The 22,461-nt window shown below is 38.9% G+C and overlaps 1 protein-coding gene across 4 annotated transcripts; it reads right to left on the bottom strand.

Annotated features, from left to right (window-relative positions):
* Positions 1-430: 430 nt before the first annotated feature.
* sepsecs (Sep (O-phosphoserine) tRNA:Sec (selenocysteine) tRNA synthase) lies at positions 431-14,203 on the bottom strand. 4 transcript variants are annotated; one of them, XM_044183797.1, is made up of 13 exons: positions 14,033-14,203; positions 12,675-12,790; positions 12,443-12,597; positions 11,751-11,869; positions 11,013-11,171; positions 10,563-10,716; positions 10,249-10,351; positions 10,000-10,129; positions 8,405-8,496; positions 6,479-6,572; positions 6,243-6,333; positions 4,976-5,014; positions 3,615-3,742 (listed from the first exon to the last, which is right to left on the bottom strand). In XM_044183797.1, the coding sequence occupies exons 2-12, from the start codon at positions 12,786-12,788 to the stop codon at positions 5,008-5,010; spliced, it is 1,218 nt and encodes a 405-aa protein (XP_044039732.1). In that variant the 5' UTR covers positions 12,789-12,790; positions 14,033-14,203; the 3' UTR covers positions 3,615-3,742; positions 4,976-5,007. The 4 variants fall into 4 exon arrangements, with proteins under 4 accessions (XP_044039730.1, XP_044039729.1, XP_044039731.1 ...); XM_044183795.1 differs by lacking the exon at positions 4,976-5,014 and having other exon boundaries at positions 431-3,742; positions 13,987-14,202; XM_044183794.1 differs by lacking the exon at positions 4,976-5,014 and having other exon boundaries at positions 431-3,742; positions 14,033-14,202.
* Positions 14,204-22,461: the final 8,258 nt, after the last annotated feature.

Here is a 22,461-nt window from a genome sequence, read left to right as displayed (position 1 = left end):
CTATACAGTACCCCTCCTCCACAAGGAGGCTCATAACTGCAGCACCATGGACAGCGCCTCTGTGCTCCGCTGCTTTTGAACTAAACACAGCGGCTGATCTGAGTGGTTGCATATGCAGTCAAAGTACACACTATGTATGCAGTATATGTACAGAGTCGACATCAGCATAAGGTAGGGGATCATATTTATTTAACTGCTAGAATTCTGGACTTAGGTGAAAGATGAAAGTAAAAATCCTCCCTTTCACTCCTACTCGAAAACCTAAGAATAAAAGCTATTAACAAAAACAAAAGAGCTCCAGCGGCCTCTTACACGCCTGTACTAATGATAATAATAATACTTTGTCTGAAATGTGTTTCAGACAAAGTATTAATAATTCAGAATAGGGTGGTTTTAGCCTGCTATAGTATTTGCATTTGATTACAATGAATGAAAGAATGAGTTTTTTTATTATTGTGTCATGCAAATCTATGCACAGCCCACATGGGATTACAAGACACCACAAATTCATATAAACCAGATCCAGAATGCAGCATATACACTTTTAAAACAATAGTACAAAAAAAAGAAAGCGAATTCAAGTAATTGTCACAATCAAATCATCACACCTTCATTGTCTACCTAAAACAAGAATAAATACTAATTCTATAATCGATCTTGCCTTCTTTTCCAGGATTTTGAGACAAAATTAGCAAATTTACACATCTCAAAAGTAAAAAAAAAAAAAAAAAAAAGTATTCCAGTTGTTCATCTGTATCACACACAAAAAAATATGGGACTCACTTTCCACTTTCCCAAATCACAAAGTTCACATAATCTGTTTTCCTCTAGAATATTTCTGAATCTGCCAACGTCACTAGCCAGAGGAAGAATACCAGCTTAACGCACCCTTAGACTCTTTGGCTGCTACATAAACGAGATGCAATTTAGGGCCCAAATTTAGTTTGATTATGCATATATGCCCTGAATTTGGTTTTGACAAGATGATTAATTTTTTTTTTTAAATCAAACATGCATAAACTTAATTTGAACTTTTACATGTTTTCAATTTTATCTTATTAATTTATATACTTTATTTTACTTGTCAACGTGGTGCTCTGTTCTCCAGTTTGCTTTTCTTTTTGTTTCCATTTCAGACAATTTTCTAGCTTAAAAAAAAATTCTAATTATATATGTTTTGCAGATTGTTTTTTTTTTTTAAAGAATGAACAAACGCCTACTTGATTGGCTATTCCTGCTTGGACACATGTTTAATCATGTGATCACTGAGGTTACTCTTTCTTTGCTGTAAGATAAATACTGGCCCAGGCCAATACTATTATGTAACTCAGAAGCTGAGACGACAAATTTTGTTGGTAAACTGTGGCCCTTTTGGTAACAGTCTGTTAATCTATGGCCCTATTCGTGCCACTCTGGCACTCCATTATCACTGAACTCTGCCTGGCAGCTACTGAGAGCCGGGAGCGAAGGGCCATTTGTCATCCAGCAGCATCCCTGGGGTACTTAGACTTATGATTGAGCGTGTGGCGTGCAGATTCAGGAGGAATATTTTGAAAGGCAGTCTATTTTGGTGAGGAGGAATGAAGGTAAACAATCTTTTGGGTTTAAGGGAAACAAGAGGCTGCAAGTGTCTTTTGCCATTTTAAGATTGAGAAAACACTTAAATGCTGATGGATAAGCTAACATACTTGGGTCATAATGTGGCCTGTTCTAACCATAATCTTTACTGTTTTATATGCCAGAGCGGTTTCCTTTTTGCAATGCTTGACACAATCACAATGATAACTGGATTGCATAAAAAAAAAAGAAAAAAGACTGCGATGCCTTGTGCAAGTTTCTCAGCCCTGTTCTGATTTACACACTGCAGCACTCGATCAATAGAGGGGGGTCCTTTAAAACTGGCCAGCATCTCTGCAACATCAGCAAAAGATGAGAAAACCTAGCAAACTGGTGACAAGGAATGGAGAGAGAAAAGAAAGACAAAAAGACAAAGCATCTCTCTCTCTGGACAGGAAAACAACATTTGCTCAACAGCTCTGCATATCAGGAGGCAGCCAGCTTCGTTCCTGTAAACCAAATGTAGCGCTCCACACGCAGAATCAGTCAAATCCTCTACTGCTGATTAATTCTTAATTCTGCTTTTCAGAGTGCTGCACTGTACCAGCACTGTCACAGTGCACAGTGTTTTTCCACTATATTTTGTTAATAGTTTAGTACAGCCTGGGAACAGTAGAAGAGTGCTGATACAGCACCCTTATCCATCTGACTCCAGCCCACTTCCAAAGGCTGCTTGGTGGATTGCTTCTGCTGTTGCTGTTGCTACACATGCATTCAGACCTGCATTACTAATTGTAGTTGAAAAACCAGCACGTGCTGACTGTATATTGCAGTGTCTGAACTCCAGATCCACATGCAGTGACATCTACTTCACATGTCCGAAGCTTTTCAAAGAGCAATCGACCCTGATAATCCGTAGCAGATGAAGTGGAGGGCACAGGAAGAACTTGGGACAGTGCGGTATCGAAATATAGATTAGTCAGTCAGTCAGTGAGGCTTTAGTAGGAGTCTATTTTTGTGCCTCAGGGCACTACCTGCTCTGCTTCCTAATGAGCAGAGGGAATAAGACAAAATACTTTGGAAAACTGCTGAAATTTGCAAACATGGGAGAAGACTTGAGTGATTAAAGGTCAATTCCCCTGGTGAAATTCTAACTGACCAATGATGATCCAAATTCATCCTACGCTGTATAACATTAGAACACAGTAGAACAGTTAGCTACTGTACATATCTCTTAAATTGGTAATGTTACATACAATGCTTACTGAGACTAACAGTGAACATTTCCTTTGCTAAAGGAAATGGCACAACATACATTATAAAGCTATATCATTTCATATATCAATGAGTGGAAAATCCTAATGTTTTCCCAAAACAGAATTCTAGCCTTGTTTTCAAACTAAACACCTGGCTAATTAACAGAATATTTCATCCAATAATGGCACTGTGGAGGCTTTAGATGGCTTTAGTTGAGAAAAATGACACACAGGAAGTAAAGGCCATTGTAAATGGTAGATCCATAACCTATTTTGAGTCCAAAATCCATAACAAAGTAAAGCATTTTCAACATATACATCTTTGCAGACGCTTTGGTCTAATTTTAGATCAGTAGTGAACAACCATATGCTCGAGAAGGATTTGCATGCAGCTTGTGTCCTTACAATATCTACTTATTAGCACACCTTCACAGAGGATTAATCAGCCGTCATTTTTGTTTGTAATGAACACCTGCATCCAGTTTCATCGCCAGCTGTTGCTGCAGAGTTTAAGTCAATGTCTGGATTGAAAATCGATCAGCAAGTGCCATTCAAAACACACACACACACACACACACACACACACATCAGGTAAGAAGTAAGTGCAGGCAGCAGAGGGCTGAAACCAAGCAGAAATCACTTTGTCTACTTTGTCTGTTAAAATGTTCTTATTTCAGCTCAGTCATTATCCAGTAGTGTCCTCCTGGCACGATGGAAGTACTGGGGAACTACTTTTCGCAGCATTTCCCTCTTTCTTCAGGGTCTTCAGGCACTTGTCAAGCCTTTTCATGCACAGTGTCACGTCTTCACGAGTGATACCCACAGCTGAGGCAGCATTGAGGTAAGGACAGGGGTACGCCTCCGAGTGTGACATAAAGCCGCGGAACGTGTGTCCGCTTATGGTCTGCTCCTTGCCGAGCGGTATTACCCTGGAAACATGGGTGAAAAACAAGGATAATGTAGAGCAGCAATGATTATTTAACATGCTGGGAAACAACCAGAATTTTTTTTTTTTTTTTTTTACAACTATGACCCCGCTAAACCTTAAGCTATTCACCTGACAACAACAACTATTATTTAAACAAAATAATTTGACTTTTACAAAGAGTGGTGAAATAATTTGTAATGAAGGCAGTGCCCTATTCACGCAATTAAAATATTTACTATTTGGATTATTTACTCAATGTAACATTGTAAAACTAAGCATTAGCAAACAAACTTTACTCTTTTGGTTTCAATAGGAGTCCCTCAGCCCACAACTCTGACTCTGAAACTGTCTACTCTAACAGTTGTGGAAAACTTCAAAGTGGTACTTACAAGAATTTTTCATAGATGATCTTTTCTCAGTTATACAGAAAATGCTACTGTGTGTAATGTCCTATTGCAATGTATAGTTCACTGTAAACGCTGTGTTTTCAGGATTTCAGCGTTAAGTTCGTAAAATTAAACCAGCAATAACAATAACCCACTCGGGGGGAGCAAAAACAAGCAGAGAACACAACACTGACATATTATCAACTTTTAAGTTAATGTGGTGGACTTGTTTGTAAACAATTATTTACACATCCAGCAGACACAGAGCAACATTAACATTCATTAGGAGTCGTGTTTCTGGCCACCTGACGAATTTAAGTCCAGCATTTACTCTCCTTTTAGCTCTGTTTTGGTCTCCAGCATATCCTGAGAGAAATATCTGGCTCTTTAGCTGCTAAATGCTCCAATATGTTCACCAGCTAGATGCTTACCTTGTCTGTCTGCCGGTTGGTGCTGGGCAGGTAGCGTACATTATGTTTTTAGAGCTTTGTTTTTGCTACAAAAAGAGCTGCTTGTTGCGGCTGCCGAAAATGACACTATGAGAGCAGTGAGAATAAACTAAAACAATAAAGTTGTAGGCCGAAAACTAAAAACAATGAGCTGGAAGTCGCTATGAACCTCTGTTGAACTGAGGGGAACTGAAGAGTGGGCTGAAAATTCTCTGTGGTTTCATCATTACAAGCGACCCCTCCTGTCACATTCAAGTCATATGATCTATTGTTAATATTGATTTATTGAATGGAGGTCATACTTGGCCCAGTTAGCATGTCACAGTTCTGGCCAAAGACTTCGAAAACATATATTTATTTTGTAATTTGAGTTCCAAGATTCATACAAGAAAGGTTTACCTTGTAAGTCGGCTTTTGTTGTCTTTGCAGAGTTAAAAGCTTCATTCAGAAAATGAGAGACACAAGGCAGTGCTGTATTACCAACGTACAACCAAAATGTTTCAGAGGTGGATATTAGAAGCGAGATATTGCTTTTGAGCTGTTGTGGTCTACAATAGCGTAAACAATGCGTTTGCCTCTGAAATTTGGCAGGGTTTCACCACTGTCAGCACAGTTTAGACTCACTTTAATGTGAAATCAATTGCTGGCTAGCTATTAGGACTATGTGTATGAGAGAGACCATTATGGTAGAGAAATGCATTGTAATAAAATGTAGATCTCCATTAATCTGTTTTGCTGGATAAGAAAATAGCTCATTGTTAATGTGAATACATCCATCGCACAGTATTCATGGTTAGCACTGAAAATACTTCATTTATTAAACGTTTATCATATACTGCAATAAATTATAAAGATTAATGTGTGTCATTGAAGCATACACCTTAAACCTTAAGTATGCTACTGAGATACAAGGATAAATGATTTGAGTAAGCTCTGCAATCTGACAATGGAAAAATGTTTACTTGAAAGAAATTAAGAGAGGAAGGAAGGAAGTGTGGAGGCTATTTCTTTGATTTTAAAGCAAATGAGCCATGAGCGCATTAAAAGCTGAACAACACAAAACAAGCATGACAGAATGACCAAAATAAATCATTCATTCGGGATATTTAAAATATTTGGATGGGCTCACATGCTTGGTCAAAAACTATTGAAGGGAAAACTGGAAAAACAAAAGCTGCCTCCAACTTGAAATTCTGTGTTTTGGCAGCCATGAGTGACTGAGGCAGAAGGCAACAAAGAAGAATTGACAAATCCTCCTCCCTACTGCTAAGAAACAACACTACCAGTGGGAGTGAGAACATGGCTTTCACAGCTGCGTCACAGTTTGTGCCTGCTGTCTCAGTGGAGACAACATCGCTCTGTGGATCGTAATGGAAACATCCTGTTAAATTAGGAGGCGGCCCTCATAGGACGGCTAGTCTATTCACCTAAAGTAGTTTCTGTTCCACCATATTCAGCAGATCCATGTGCTGACTGCTGATTTCCACTGGCCATTTTGTTTGGCAACACACAGCTCATCCCCTAATTTTTGAGGAGGAGGCGGACAAGCCCCTTTTTTGACTTTTGTCACACGTCGTCTCACTCCCCAGCACACACACGGACACACCCACCCACGTTTTCCGTCCCCTCCCCATGTTTCCATTTCCAGGCCAGACATTTTTCATACCTGGCTCCTGACACTTGCCGGGTGAACAACATGGAGCCCAGCTGAGTCACTGCCTTGTCGCTCTCGGCCTGGAGAACATCCAGAGACATGGCTGGAGGAGAGAGGTGCCACACCCAACACACATATACACAATGATTACATTAAATATCCAAGATTTCGCTACTCAAACCCCCCATACATGAACAAAATACACAGTCTGCAGACCTGCTGGTCTGTAGCCAGTACATTGAGCTTACCCAGTGAAATGGGGTTATGTGGGGTGTGAAGCAATCTCTCTCCGTGTGCAGAGGCCAGACTCTTCAGCTCCTGAGCCAGGAACGAATAAATCTCCTGCAGGACATGCAGACACAGAGAAGAGGTATGGAGAGACAGAACTAGAGGGAGCAGGGGCCATACGAAAGAACTATAAATAGTAACACAATGCTCCTTTTACACTCTGCCACAGCCTTATTTTAGCAGCAGCTTTGCTTTTATTGCTAATCAAGCAAATCTATCCACAAGCAGGCCGGTCTATGTCCAAACCCCTCCCTTCCTCCTCTACTCTTTCCACTGCCTGCCTGACTGTGAGCCTTTCCCTCCAAGTTTCAGCACAAGCAATGTGTCCTCTTCCTCTCCATCTCTGGCCAGGATCTTTACTCACGTCACGCATCCACTTCTGGGATCAATTAGATAGGCAGGAGAGGAAGAAACACATGTTTTTATCCTGAGATTTCAACATCCACATGTTTAAAATAATGCTGACAAAGTGTGTTTAGTTCAGAGTCACAAAGCAGTATGTGGAAGATTGAATAAGGGTGATGGAGTTCTGGACGCAGATCTTATGAGCCCAGGCCAAGTGGGGAAGCTGCACAACAACAAATCGCAGTGTTTTTGTTGCTGGCCACTAGCGCCAGATTCCCCAGTGTAGCCTTGCACATTAAAGGATCTGCTCTCTGCAACAGTGGGTGTGTGTGTGTGTGTGTGTGTGTGTGTGTGTGTGTGTCTGTCAGCATCTGCTGACTCATACTTTCCTAATTTGAAAGCATCAAGAAAGAAAATATTTTCTCTGTCATGAGTCAAACACAAACAGCCTTTCAATGATGTCAAGTGTCTCTAAGTGTCCCTTGTTCTCTAATAACAATGGATGACTTTATCATCCCTAGAGAGGAGGGGTGCAAGTGGTGGAGAGAGTGCATGGCAACGACTCTGCAGACAATAAGTGTGTGTGTGATGACTAAGTCCCGTCCTTACCAAAAAAACAAAATACAAAAAACACCACATCATCTGCTGGTTCTTTTCAATATCTAGACATTTTCTAAAGTGGTTAAAAGAGGCTGTAAATGAATCTCAACAGATGAAATGTCTGAATTATTTAAAGCTTCTGACCCCGGGGGGGATGTGAGGAAATCACTCAGTTCTGCAGACAATATGGAAAACTGGTCCTGTACATTAATTATGCATAAGGTGGACCAAGAGAAATCAATAAGCCTTGATGGCGTCGGGTCATGCAAGAGGCCAGAGGAATTTCCTAGATATATACTTATGCTACAGAGTCAGTTTCACACTAATGGCATTTGGGCTATTGTATGCCATCCATTTTTAAGTTTAGGTCTAGATTGTGATTATGCAATGCATTCTCGAAGGATTTTAACAGGGCATGTCAGAAAATTAGATATAGATGTAGAAGAGTCATTTATTTCTGAATCTTCCCGAGGTCTGAGCATCAACCCGAAACAGATATAGTCCAGCGCATTTACAGTACATTTATGGTACAGCAATTCAGAGGTGAGAGAATGCTGCAGTGCCTACCATTTGAAGAGGGGGATGCTGCATTGTGAGCAACCCTGCTTTAAAGCAGGGAGCCACCAGGCGATGCTTTCTGAAACTTCTGATACTCCTCCCTCTACTGTACAAAGCTCATTGCTCGCTCAAATCACATTCCTCAGCCAGAATGCGGGTAAGCAAAGAGCTACACACACAGTTATAGCATGTGATCCACTGCAATTCAATACAACTTATGTAAGCTGTGTTTTTTTTTCAGTCTTCAGGGGAAAGACGTTGACACAGCACGCATAGAAACATATTCAGACCAACTCCAATGCGTGACCGACATTGCTGCAGTGTATTTATACCAATATATTAAAATATTTCGCATTATAAAGGTGATGTGTGCATGCTCTTACTTTTCTTTCTGACAGGAGTTTCTTGTAGCCGCTGGCTCCCAGAGTGAGAAGGGTAATGAGGACGTCAAGGGAAGGTGAGGCCGATGCTCGACCTGGACGAAGAAGGCCAAGAAGTGACTTTGCTAAGCAGTTATAGAAACTAAACAGAGTCTGCTGAGTGCAAACCTGTAATATATATTATAGGTATAAATATCCACTCCTCACATTAACTTTTTAACAACAATAAAAGAAGCATCAGTGGCTGTAAAGGTGAAGCATCTCATGTATGTCTATGGCAGACCAGGTATCAGTTTTCTCTCTCTGAATGCATGAGTCCTGACGGAAAACTGAAACTGTATAGCCATGGATGAAGGCTTGGGCTGGGTATCGAATCTCAATACTGAGTATCAAAAAATGTCATGTATCACAAGCTGGCATCAAATGCTTGGTCAGATTCTTAGTTTTGTTTACGCATTCTTTGATCAGATTCCTGATTTAAAGGGTAAGTCTGATGATATTCTATATTTTTCCTATTGTCATCATAGCCAAAGCTGAACATCTTGATGAACAGCTTATTCCTTTGTGCCATTGAACTCCACTGTTGTCTGAAAACATCACTGAGCCACACACTGTGTGACGTGTTCACGGGCACTGTAGTTTAATCCCACATACAGCGTCCTAACACTGTGAATATTCACAAGCGCACCCAATCAGAAGTCCCAACTAAATACACTATTTGCTCCTCTTTGAGCAACATATGCTAATAAGTACTGTAGAAATCACTGAGCCTTTTTGTTCTTTTTTTCTTTAGTAGGAATAATGGGCTTGGTGCTGAGAGCAACAGACAAGGTAGAGAAGTATTGAGAGATGGACTAACGCATTGTGGGTTTTGGTCTCACCATTGGATTTGTTGACAATAACAAAAAATATAGAAAGTTTACGTTCTTATCCTTTAAATCTTTTTTTTTTTAAATATAAGAAAGGATGTAGATTTACTTAAATTTTTATAAATATTCCTCAAACTAAAGTGTCAAAATTCTTCTAGTATCAACATCAAAACTCCTGTATCACATTGGCATGCTTATTATAGTCCTGCAACAGTCACAGATAATGGATTGTTTTCATTTTTGTGTCAGAGCATTTGATTTATTGATTGCTGTCAGGATGTAAAGATAACATTGTTGTAGGTCAACAAATATAACCAAAATGCTTCTGAAATAAATTTCCTACCCTAGCTTTAATTTACTCCATTAATTATGTCTTTACTGGGCTCATATCCCCAAGCTCATCATACTTTAACAGTTGTAAATGTAAAAGTGCTAGTCATATAGAGAAAATTTTTGCAATCAAATTGCAAAAAAACAAGTTTCAAAAATAAAATTTAAAAAAAAGGTGTGTCCTCAATACAGTGAAGCCCAGTAAAAAATACATTAATACATCAAGAAAAACAGGACTGATATATTTGTACTTACATACATACATACATACATACATACATACATACAAATTGCATGAAAATGCATATACATAAACATACATCCACTTATCTATTATTTTATCAATTACCTCCATGATTTCACTTTACATAGCTCAGCCATAGTGTTGTTAATACTCACCTGGGTACATCTTGCTTATCTCCTGTATGAAGGACTCATCAAAACCTGCGATTATGGCGCCACCTACAGGAACCATAAAGTTCTTGTCCAAGCTCTGTACAAAGGCATCAATTCTTCCAACACGAGCCCCCTGATGAAAGACATATTAAAGAAAACGCATGCAATTACTGTAAAAGTGATGACTAGCACAAGCATTCCACTACTTCTAAAATGCAAATGACACATGGATTGGGGACGAGTGCTACCTACCTGTTGTATAAGGTGCATGCATTTGGACGACTGAACTCCGTATGCATTGTTTACTATGTGGGGAATGTTATATTTGGCACACACAGCGGCCAGCTCCTCAAGCCTACAAGCCAAGATAGCAAATGTACTTTCATAAATGGTACAAACTCTACTTCCACACCGTGGGCCAAATTAAACAGCTCACATCATGTTTATTTGAAATTACACCTATAATTAAATAAATAAATAACACAATGTAATCCTTACTGGTATATATAAATCAACTATCGTGACATCTGGAAAAACCAAAGTGGGAAAATGATAACTTGTTTTACCTGTCAGGGACCCGCGGGGCAAAGCAGGACGTTGTTGAATGAACACACAGGATGTTTTCGGCTCCGAGCTCCTTGATCTTGCACTCAACTGCTTCCAAGTCTGTCCGCAACTCATCACCCTCAAGGACATTCTCCACCACCACTGGTTCAAAGCCTGACGAGAGAGTCAGATATGAGCAAGAGACAACGAAAGCCCTCGGGTGTGATTGTGTGTGTTTCTACGAAGAAGAAACACTCTTCTAAGTAGCACAGGGGAGAAACGACAACAAAAAGTGCAAAGATTTAGTCTGTCATCACATAGTTATATTCAACAAAGACACTTTACGTGGCACTATTTCTGAATTTTGGAGTGTCAAAAACTCCCGAAAAAGTCCCCCCAAAAATCTGTTGCCATATTTCTAACAACAATCTAGTCTGTGAACAAGACGTAAAGGTGACAGACATTATCACCTGCTGTGATCATGGCTTTGAAACAGGATTTCTGGTCGATGCGAGGCCAAATGATGTAGCAAGCCTTGGGTCTCTGATGACGAAGGGTGAGGAAGCAAAGAGTCAAGCTCATTCCTGTTGCCAAGGGAACTACAAAGCAGCTTGCCACACTCCGGACACCTGTTGCCAAAAGTACAAAGCATGCTTATATTTTTTCCATTTACACCTCCAAGTAAAAACCTGAATTAAAAGGGGCACCAATTTTACACATAAAGTTCAGTTTACTCCTCACCAGGACTAATACTCAGCCTGTAGAAACTTCTGTTTTATGTCTTCTGCTGCTCTGTATGGGCATTCCAAGTTTGACAAAATAACCTGATGATGTCATCAGAGTTATTGCTGGTTAGACTTTGGACTTAAAACTTCTAACGGAAAGTCTACATTACAAACTGAAGGTGTGGGGTTTGAAAGAAGTGGGCACTTAGGAGGCAGGGAGGGTCTAATGAAAGATTCTATTGAGTTGCATTATGTGCACTCTAAGATCTGCGATTTCGGGGCCTCACCACATACTAGTGATACTTGTGAGTCCCCCAACTTCATGGACGTGCAATACTGAATCACTGGAGTGACCCTTTAAGGTTTTCTTTTTGCAACTGTTCAGTGGCTAAAAAGTAACAAAATTTCAAACATTATTTCGCACAAATATTGCATGTTCTTTCAAATATAACGCCCTTAGTTTGAATGATAAGAAATACATACCTGAGAGCTTTAAGATGTCCAACACAACAGAATTGGTCAGCTTGTTAAGCAGACTGGATCCTGCAGCTTTGGGCTGAATAGCGGCAATGTCACCTGACCGACCTATGCCATGGATCAACCTACATTAAAAAGAGCTGAGTGTCACAACAGGAACCGTTTAACAACTTCCTAAACAGTGATCTGATATGTCACTGGTCACTAGTGAAGATCTGTAAGAACTTCTGAATATACTTCAGTAATATGTTGAGTAGAGCCTGGCAGACAATTTGACCTTATCACAGATTAATCTGTTTTGATGTTTATGTTGGCTGAAAAAGCTAGTACATTTTTTATTTGGTCAAACTACTGTTTCCAAGGTTAACGGTCAATGAACTTTTACACTCAATTTAATAACTAAATTCATGGGATCCTTATCAAAAATGTTTACGTTTATGTAAAACAACAGATGTATATCATTAGCAGATTTTTTTCTCAACTCTCAAAAAATATCAATATCGGCCTCAAAAATCCAGTATTGGTTGGGCTCAAATATTGATTGGCTGATAAAGTGTATATAACCTGATGGATAAAAGCATAAATCTAGCATAATTAGGCTGTTTGCTAAATTTGTAGAATTTGTATTTTTTTTAGACTAGACACATTATGCAGAGTGACTCCATTCAAACATTATAAAGTTAATGTCAAACTTGAACCTGTAATGTCGTCTTGCCACAAGGCTGGATGCCACCCGACCTTCCCTCTCCCCTACACCACAGTTGCCGAGGAAGTTATTGCTGTCCATCACAGCCAGCTCATTCAGGAAGAGCTCTATGGTGCTTTCATTCCATCCCTCCTCCGGACACTTACCCTGCAACATACATAATGTGAAAAGTGGAAGAATCTGCAGTGACCGTGAGGAAACATGAAGGCAGCTGTAGACTTTACCTGCTCCAGTAAGTGTCTGATGAGCTGCTCATGGCTACGACGCGCCTGGCTCCCCTGTCGAATATAGGAGGGCGACACTATCTTCTCACTCAGGCTGAAGTTTTCACTGTTCATCTCTGTCAAACCATCAGCTTAACATTACACATGACACCTCTCAGGCACATATGGGAATATTTCAAACAAAACTACTAATTGTTTATGTGTTGTGTACTTGCACAGTCTGTAAATGTAGAAAATAAGTAGGCTAAAACAAATGTATTATAACAAATACCTTATCTATCTCTCTTCTACAGACATATTTTAACTTATCACAGATATATCAGTATTGGCATATATGTTGGCCGATAAGTAACAAGAAACTACAGTACAGAAATAGCAAAGACAAAGCACAAAGAAAGCACAGACAAGTTTGTTTTTCAACTGAAAAATGGCCCACTTCATTCAAAATAAATTTAAGGGACCCTTATAATAATGACATGGGTGTTTACCAGCAGGGAAGGGTCAGATAAAAATATGCTTTTGGTTGCATTATGGGGAACATAGGACCCAGTACTTTGGAACTTGACTCATAGTAGGGATTAAAAAGTCAGGATATCTTGCCCTCACAAATGTATTATATATATATATATATATTTACGCTTTATATATAAACGCTTTCACTCCTTCCATCCCCATTATTGAACCGACATGTATACTATGACACAACCAAATCAAAATGGCTGTAGAGTGTATGCACATAAAAATTGTGAAAACCTCTCAAGTTTTCTTGGTAAAGTGTCAGAAATAATCTTGCCTCTTACTGAAACAGAGCAGCAGGGGTGGTGGGGAAATAGAACATGTACATTTACAACTACATATTTTATCTACATCATTGCAAGTCGTTGTTTTGTAACCTGTCATCATATGTTATGTTCCATGTGGTGCTGCTATCTTGGCCAGGACATTCCTATAAATGAGATTTTCAATCTCAGTGAAGCCTGGATAAACAAAGTCATATATGACGTTACATGTTTCTCTCCCAGCTGCCAAGTTAGATTTCTATCTGCTATCCTAATTTACTTAGCCCAAGGTTTAACATCAAGAGAAATCAAAGAAAAACACACACCGACAAGGAAATGTCGTGTTATACCAGTGTTAAACGACTTCTTACCAACCACAGAAGTTGTTAATTTAAACGTTGCTTTACTAAGTAAGCTGGAAGCATGGCTAGAATCTCATAACCTGTTACATCAAGTTATTTACCTTGGCAGCAAGGCTGCTAGCAGCTCTGCTAAGCTAAGCTAATGTTTAAAAGCGAGGAACAATACCGTACAGCTTCAACAGGGCTGCTTTGGTGGGCGACAGTTATATCTTCTTACCTCACAGCTCTCATGTGATACTCCCCGTGTTTCAAACCGTCAAACCGCCTCTAAACTAAGGATGGGCATGAAAACAGACAGGAGGAGGAGGAGGCAGCATGAAAGCAGGTTAGGCAAACACGCTACGTCACGAAGTCACATGACCCAGGAGAGCTGATCATGTGACCAACACAACCGTCTCCGGTGTTTTACGTTAGTCACGCCAGTCAGTTTATAGGCTAATTCACCATTTAGTTTACAGTTTTATTGAAAATGTTTTTTAATGTAAATGATTATTATGTTGCTGCAACTAATAAACCCTTAACTGAACTTGAATTTAAAATTGTTAAGGTGATATATTGGTATTGTTAAAATTTCACCAGAAACCAATGGAAGAAATGAATGAATGAATAAATAAATAAAACTCATACATGAAAAATGTTTAAATATATGTTATAAATATAAGTTTTAAAGCCTCGTGTGATTTTGGAAGAGGACGGAAAGAAAAAACAGAACTGTACACATACTAATTTGCTTATATTTTGAAACAGTTATGTTTTATTAATGAGTTGATGTTAGAATTAATAAACACTCAATGGAATTTAATTAGACATCCACATACCTATACACACTATTGATAGTGAAAAATAATTTCACAAAATAGACCTTTCATTTCAGCTCTTGAATCTAATTTATGAGAATTATTTGCAATATTACGTGAACAATAGCAAGGCTGCATTACATACAGAGTTGATAGTATTGGGACCAAGAATAATAACGGGGGCAGGGTGCAGGGTAGTGGTGGAAATATATATAGGCTATCTTTAACTTAAGTAAAAGTAGCACCAAAAAAATCAATGTAAATGTGTTACAATTAAAAGTCCTGCATTCAAAATGTAACTAACATAAAAGTACATAAGTACAAACACCAAAATGTAAAGTATTGAAACTAAAAGTGAACAATATGCAGAATGACTGCTTTCAGAGTGTTACATAATCATATACATGTATACTATTTAACTGGTTTAATATTACAAATACATTAATGTGTATACAACATTGTAATATTGAAATTGGTCAAGAGGAAACAAATTTGAATCATTTTATATACAGCTGAGCACATCGTGGTTGTGGCTTAGTGTCAGAGCGGGTCGTCAACCAGCCGGAAAGTCGGCGATTCGATCCCGGCTTCCCCCAGTCCACATGTCGAGGTGTCCTTGGGCAAGACACTGAACCCCACATTGCTCCCGAGGGCTGTGCCTTCGGGGTGTGTGTGAATGATTAGTTGTTTTTTTGTTTTTTTTTTACTGAAGAGCAGTTCTGCCATCAGTGTCTGAATGTGATATGTAGTGTGTGAGTGGTCGGAAGACTAGAAAGGCGCAATACAAGTACAGTCCATTTACCATAAATCTATAACAATGCATTATATTTGACAAATTTATATATATTTTGTATATGTTTCAAAATACATTTTTAAACCAAAAAATGACTAGTAACTCCAGCTGTCAAATAAATGTGGTGTTGTAAAAAGTACAATATTTCTCTCTATCAGGTAATGGCATACAAAGCATAAAGTGGAAAACCTCAAGTAAAGTACTGGTACCTCCAAATTGTCCTTAAGTTACTTTCCACCACTGGATAAGGGGTTAGCTAGTATTTTGAACATGTTCTTATTCCTCAGCAAAAAAAAAAAAAACAAAAGAAAAAAAAAGATTTGCAGCCTTCAGTCTCCTTAAATTGTCATTTTGCCTTATTTCATTATCATTATGCTAATAGCAACACATGATATTTGTGCACTGTAATAAGCTTCTGTGAGAACATCTGTGATGGTACATTCACACACAGAGTAAACAATGCATTTGCTGCATTCATAATAATGTAGTAATTAGCCTAACTGTATCATAAACCTGTAGGTTGTAGCCCACTGTGACAAAAACGACACATTTCCCCCCTCACACTCAGGCAGATCATTTTAACTGTAACTGTAGACAATATTGCTAATCCTTCTGACACTTAAGCCCTACTGTAAATTACATTTATCACATATGCACAGAGTTCAAAATGGCCAAAATGTAAACAAAAATGAAACCAAAAACACTACAAAGAGCACAAGACAGTGGACTCCCTGGAAGATTTCTCAGTGTAAACAGGTACAGTTATATTCATGGAGAACTTGGGTTTTTTGCTGCAAAGGGGAGAGAAAGATGGCAATATGATGGCATAGCAGGGCTTTCAACTCAACAGCTATGCCAACATCTTGCCTTCCTTCCTGGACCCATGTTCAAATAGGATTTAGATGGCACAGTCCATTCTTAAGTTCCGGCCCAGGTTTATCTTCATCCAGGAGTGCTGGGATGAAAAATCAACATATTGCTGATTATAGTGACGACACATTAGACTTGTAAAACGTGGAGTGGCTGAAACAACGAGCCAAACAGATCCACGTTGATCCAACAGGTTTGTATTACACTGTAATATTTCAAGTTATGATATTAGGTTTATATGGTCCCACAGTCGCCATGTTATGAAAACAATATAATGGCGAGCAGGGGGGAAAAACCCCTCATCAAAACTTAAATTAGGCAAAAAAAAAAAGAAATGGGAAAACGCAGGTATGGCCTCCCGCCTGCCTTTGCCCTGTAGGTTCATCCTCACACCTACCTGTTGAGGTGTGTGTGTGAAACAAGAATCCCCATATCCAGCTCTCCCTCGGTCGTTGTCCCAGATCCATGTGTCTTGGTGTCAGGCGTCAGCAGAGAGAAAAGTAGACTGAAGGACGGGTGGAAGAGATAAGTCTGCCTTCCGCCGCCCACTTCTGTGGCAGGCAGTGTCAGTGGATGACTATCGCAGTTTACTGCACAGTAGGTGTGTTTGGGATTGGCCGGGGAGCTCTGGCGTGGCTTCCTGCACCTTTGGGCGCTGACGAGGATTCCCATTGGCCTCATTTAGAGAGGGGGAAAAGACTGATCCGTGAAGAAATCCGCCCGACCTGTCAGGACTGATGATTCTCCCCCAAATCCCCACGTCATTCTTAGGTCTTACAAAAATGTGCAACAACTTTGTGAAATGTAAAAATAGCCTATTTGAATGACCACTGGACGAACTTTTTTTTTACTAATACAGACATTAGAATATAAAACAAGTATTGTGATCTCCTTGGTCCCCCCCTCCCCATAAATACCGAAATACTGCTTCTGTTCAGGCACACACTAAAAAGTTGACGTCCATGAAGCCAAAATGTTCAAGTCCCAGTCAAGGTTTACCAGAAATCTGACTTGCTGACCCGCACACAAACTAAACAATGACTGCAGGATCTGGTTCATTAATGAATCACGCAGAATGATTCAAAAGCTGTCTAGACCAGAAAGCGGTGGCCATCCAGGACAGGAAACATCATTTTATGAGAGACCTATTTATGAGCCTTATATTAGCTCTTCCATACAATCAGACGGTGTGTAGATGTTGCTGCTATGAGAGCCACGCATTGCGTAGCAGATATACAGTCATTTACACATCCGTTGCTCTTTAGGAGGTGAAACACAGCTGTTGTAGGCTACATAACTGACTCATGATGGTGAACAGTCATCAGGCAGAAGAAAGGGCACCTGTGCCCCCCCAGCAGAGGTGAAAGTGAAGTAACTTTACTTAATCACGGTACTTAAGAAAAATTTTGAGGTACTTGTACTTTCTTTGAGTATTTCCATTGTTACTTTATACTTCTACTCCACCATTTCAGAGAAAAATATTGCACTTTTTACTCCACTACATTGGCATTCACACCTTTAGTTACTAGTTGCTTTTCAGATTAAGATTTTACACAAAAAACAAAACAAAACATGACGAGCTAAGATTAAACCTGGTTCTTAACCGTTTTGGCTTCTTGTGAACCCTTCTAAAAAAGCAGTGTCTGTTATGGCTCCTTGGCAAGTTTCAAATGTCTATGAGTCATTAGCAATTCCACCAAAGACACATTTCCTCTCTAAACCTCTCAGATTGGTTTTTGGTTTCTTTTAAATGCCAATTAGAGGTTCATACTGCTAAAAGTATCCAATATTTCACAAAAAAAGCAAAGATTGGAGAAACGTCAGAAAAATTAATACAAAGTTGTGTAGCAGAACTTCTTCTTTCGCACCTCTTTAATTATCTCATGACACCTCAGACTTATCTTGTGACCCTTTGGAGGGGCCCGACCCCTAGGTTGGGAACCACTGGACTAAACTATCTAACTGTATATAATGTAAATAGAACTATCTCCCCCTTGACCTGCTACAACAGTAAAATGCTGCTCACGCATGTTATATATAATAATATAACACTCATAGGAGCCATTTTTTGCAGCATGTGTACTTTAAGTGTACGTATACTCTAAGTAGCCTACATGTTGCTGCAATACTTCTGTACTGAAGTAAGATTTTAAGTGAAGAACGTTTACTTGCAATAAAGGGTTTTTACATTGTTGTACTGGTACTTTTACTTAAGTAAAGGATCTAAATACTTCTTCCACCACTGCCCCTCCACACATGATCAAGATTGCACTCTCCAGCTTCATGTTTCCTTCTAACTTAAAATGTCAACTAAACACAGTCTGTTCCTCACTGCATAGATATGTATGAAGCTATAGCACATCACTGATGACTATTTTGTTCCCTTAGTTTGAATTTTTGGGAATGAGTTGTTCACAGTCACTGATCGGACTGTTTTAGGTCATTTTTAAGAGCACATTGCCCCTGTGAGTGGATATTAATTTAATCAGTCTAAGCTGATGAACAGGACATAATTCTTTGACAATCCAAAACTTGACATTAACACCTTTGGCATTGATGACTCACTTCCGAAGGTGTGGACACGGGCCACACCTGTCAACTCCCACAGAGCAAATACGTGAGAGTAAAAAGACAATTACAGGACCTGATAGGGTTAACATTTCCATCACATACAATAACCATTTGTTTATCATGGTTACCGCATTGTAAATACAATTTGTGGGTTGCAATCAATGTGAAGAATTTTAATTGGACATTTATTCAAACAGGTAGGCCCAGTGAGGTGACAACTCTACTTCTCAAGAACAGTAGAACAGAACAAGAGAGCAGCACAGACTAACATGGAAACTGCAGTTAAATGACATTTACTGACAGGGCAAGAATAACTAAATCCATACCTGTCTAATAAATCTGTCAAAACAAGGTAAAGCTAAATCTCACATGGCGGCTATTTCAGGAGAGATGTCTGCATTAATCATTAAACAGATTCAGTATTTAGGAATCAAAATGGAATCGTATCGATAAGAAAAGGCAGAAATGTGTAAAAAAAAAAAGGCAATGAAGTGATGCAGTCAACAACAAACAAGCCACTTAAACAAACAAACAGTTATGACTATGAAGGAATCCTCTGTATTCAGGTGCTTGTGACTTTGCTGCAGGGCAAATATAAATTAAAGGTGTCAGACGTAAACATGTGAACTACTCATTTTTCTTCTACTTGTTTTATCCTGATAAACTTATTAAAATTATAATGTGTTAACTTTTTAATTCTTATATTTATTTAATGTTTATTTTTTATTTATAGGGATATAAGTGTATTGCTTGGACCAACACCACCTACCACAGCATTTACTGAACAGCCTATGCTAGTTTGCACTGCCTGTTCCTACATGGGCCTTTAAACAATTAAACAAAACTCAACAAGAAAATACACACAAAACACACAGGCAATGATACGATAAAATTACCGTAAAACTCAATAAGCACCAGATCATTAATGACTGATCCCCTTTTACAGTAAAACTGTTTTAACTTGAGTTTAAAAATCACATTCATGGTCCATTTTGAGTTCTTTGAGTGAGGAGTTCCACGTATTGAAAGCTTGACTTTTTGGCTAACACCTCCACACTGCAGGACACATTTCTCAGGCCTCCAAATCAGGTGATGCTGATACATGCTGAAACATAACAGTCTAACAGTAGCACAAGCAGCTAAGAATCATAAAGTTAGCAAACTGAGTCAGGAATGTTAGTTACACACACATATATACATATATCTATCTTAAGTTTGCTAACGTTAGCTAACATTAGCCACCATAAGCTACTGGTCAAGTAAAGCTGTAGCAGCAAAACTCCTGAATTTGCTCAACTGAGCAAAGGTGTGTTTTATTGGTAACGAATTCTTGTAAGATGAAGAGTTATTTCTTCTTTCTAAAGATACATAGTCACGCAACTCCAATGGTAACTAGCATTCCTGTAATGTTCATACAGGAACAATGTTAGTGAATGGTGAAGTGAAGGAACAAAAATATAACAAATAAAATGCCTTACAGTCTATAAAGGCATTTTATTTAGTTACATTTTTGGTCTTTCACTCTTTATAGTTGTAAGCTTTAAAGTTGTTACATTCGAGTGGCTGTTACTGTTCACTAAAGAATCACTTGTTTACACTGAAATATCAGATAAAGGGCTAGACAGACTGCTTTACCTTCTCCCTATTTGGTGTTATTCCACTGTTCTGACTCAGTTTAAAATGTCATAATGACATATGTCAACTTGTATGTCTATTATTGTACATCATTTTCTCTCTGTTGCAAACCAAAACCTCCTCTCAGACGATTCTCAAGCTGAATCACAGGGCCACATGTGCGGCAGTTACAATTCAGATCAACACAGACCCTCTTGTGAGTCATCGTACGGTCTCAAGTCCACCGAGGCCCCCCCTCTTTTCTTAAAGAGTCATGAAAATAACTCCCCACATGAATCCCCCCAAAAAAACTGCAAAACAGGGCAGTTTTGGTGATGACTCGCCTGTGTCTGAGATATTTTGAGACTATTCCCTCAGTCTGCAGCCAAAGTCGGCCTCAGACAAGCTGCACTGCTGCCGCTGCTAACGGGACAGAGTGAGTGTGCAGGATTTTGGCCTGGAGCCTCCTCTGAGACGTGTTTTTTTTTTTGCTGAGTCAAATGCAAGCACACCCTGTAACAGCGAGCACATGAAGTCACTGAGCAAAGTCTGGCTGATAGTATGCTGACTTGCTGAACGAGACGCCCTCGGTGCTGCTAACTTTGCCCTCAGAACCATGTGGAGTTTATTAACTGCCGGCAAATGACTTAGAAAGCGAATTGGTCTGTCGTAAAATGTTCGCTGGAAAGAGGGAAAATCCCCACAGACTGCGCCAACACTGCCACTGACTCACACATTTAAAAGGAATCCTGCGTGAATTCTCTTGATAATTAGAACTGAACTTCCCGACAGGTATTTTACTAAGTCTCAATGTGCGGTATATGTAGCCTACTAATGTGACAAAATATTAGGGGTATCATCCGGATATCAAGTTGTACATTTACAAGAGTCTTAAAACAAACAGATCCTTCTTTAGTTCTTGTGCTTCTCTGAAATGACCCCTCCCCTTCCGCTAAATTCACCCGAATTGGCTTTTTATCTCATCAGTGTACGTCATGCAGACAAGAAGACCTGGCCAAGCAAAATAAATAAATAAAATTACCTGGAGACAAAGATTATCTGAGATTTAAAGTGCAAAAGTGAAATTAGCAGCAAGGGTAAATAAAAAGGGTATTTCTAAAAATAACACCATTTGAGATGTTTCTGGGTATTTCTTCAGTGTGCCACTTTTGGGGCTTACTGTATATCTACGTATTATAGATTCCTAAAGGGAAGTTATTTGATTGATTAGATTATGATAACTACTACATATATACAGCATTTAAACACTTGTAAACTAAAATTAAAAACTAAAATGAGACTCTGGTATGTCTAAAACTCTTTTAGATATTTTAGATATCAAAGTTGCCATCACTAATGTCATTTATCTCAGGTCAAAAAAACATTTTTGAAGGAAATTTTGATTATTTTAGCTGAATAGACTGGATTCAGATTATTAAGTGTGGCCGGACACTTATATTACACAGCAATTTGATTTGAGTCTAGATTCTCAGATCTTTACACCTGCTTCATGTTTGTCAAATAATTGACTTTAAAGTTCTGCTGTTGGTTTGTAAGAATGGTTTAGGGCCAAAATACATTTCTAATCTGCTGCCATGTTTTGTTTTGTCCAGACCTCTCAGGTCTTCTGGATCAGGTCAGTTTACTGTTCCCAGAGTCAAAACTAAATGTCTCTTTTAAAATGAGACTTAAAACGTTTGCCACTCTCTCAGTGCACGGTAGCGGCTCTATTTTTTTTTTACTCTCTTAAAATCCCATTCATGTGTCTTTTTATCTTGTCCCAGTGCCTTTTATGTATGGTATGGTTTTGTTATTTAATAATACCTAATAAGATTTAAACTATCTGAAGTGTCCAAAATTACTGAAACCTAAAGTAGAGGAATCAGAATTAAAATTAAACTATAACTACCAAAGTCTCAAGTGAAGACCGAACTGAAAAAACACCAGAAAATAAAAGTATTTTAAAAAATCCCAATTTAACTCCAGTGAGGTAATAGGATC

The sequence above is a fragment of the Siniperca chuatsi genome, linkage group LG22 (genome assembly GCF_020085105.1).
Source record: "Siniperca chuatsi isolate FFG_IHB_CAS linkage group LG22, ASM2008510v1, whole genome shotgun sequence".
In the NCBI taxonomy this organism is placed as follows: Eukaryota; Metazoa; Chordata; class Actinopteri; order Centrarchiformes; family Sinipercidae; genus Siniperca; species Siniperca chuatsi.
The sequence above is the reverse complement of the archived record's forward strand: the minus strand, read 5'-3'. Positions and strand labels throughout refer to the sequence as shown.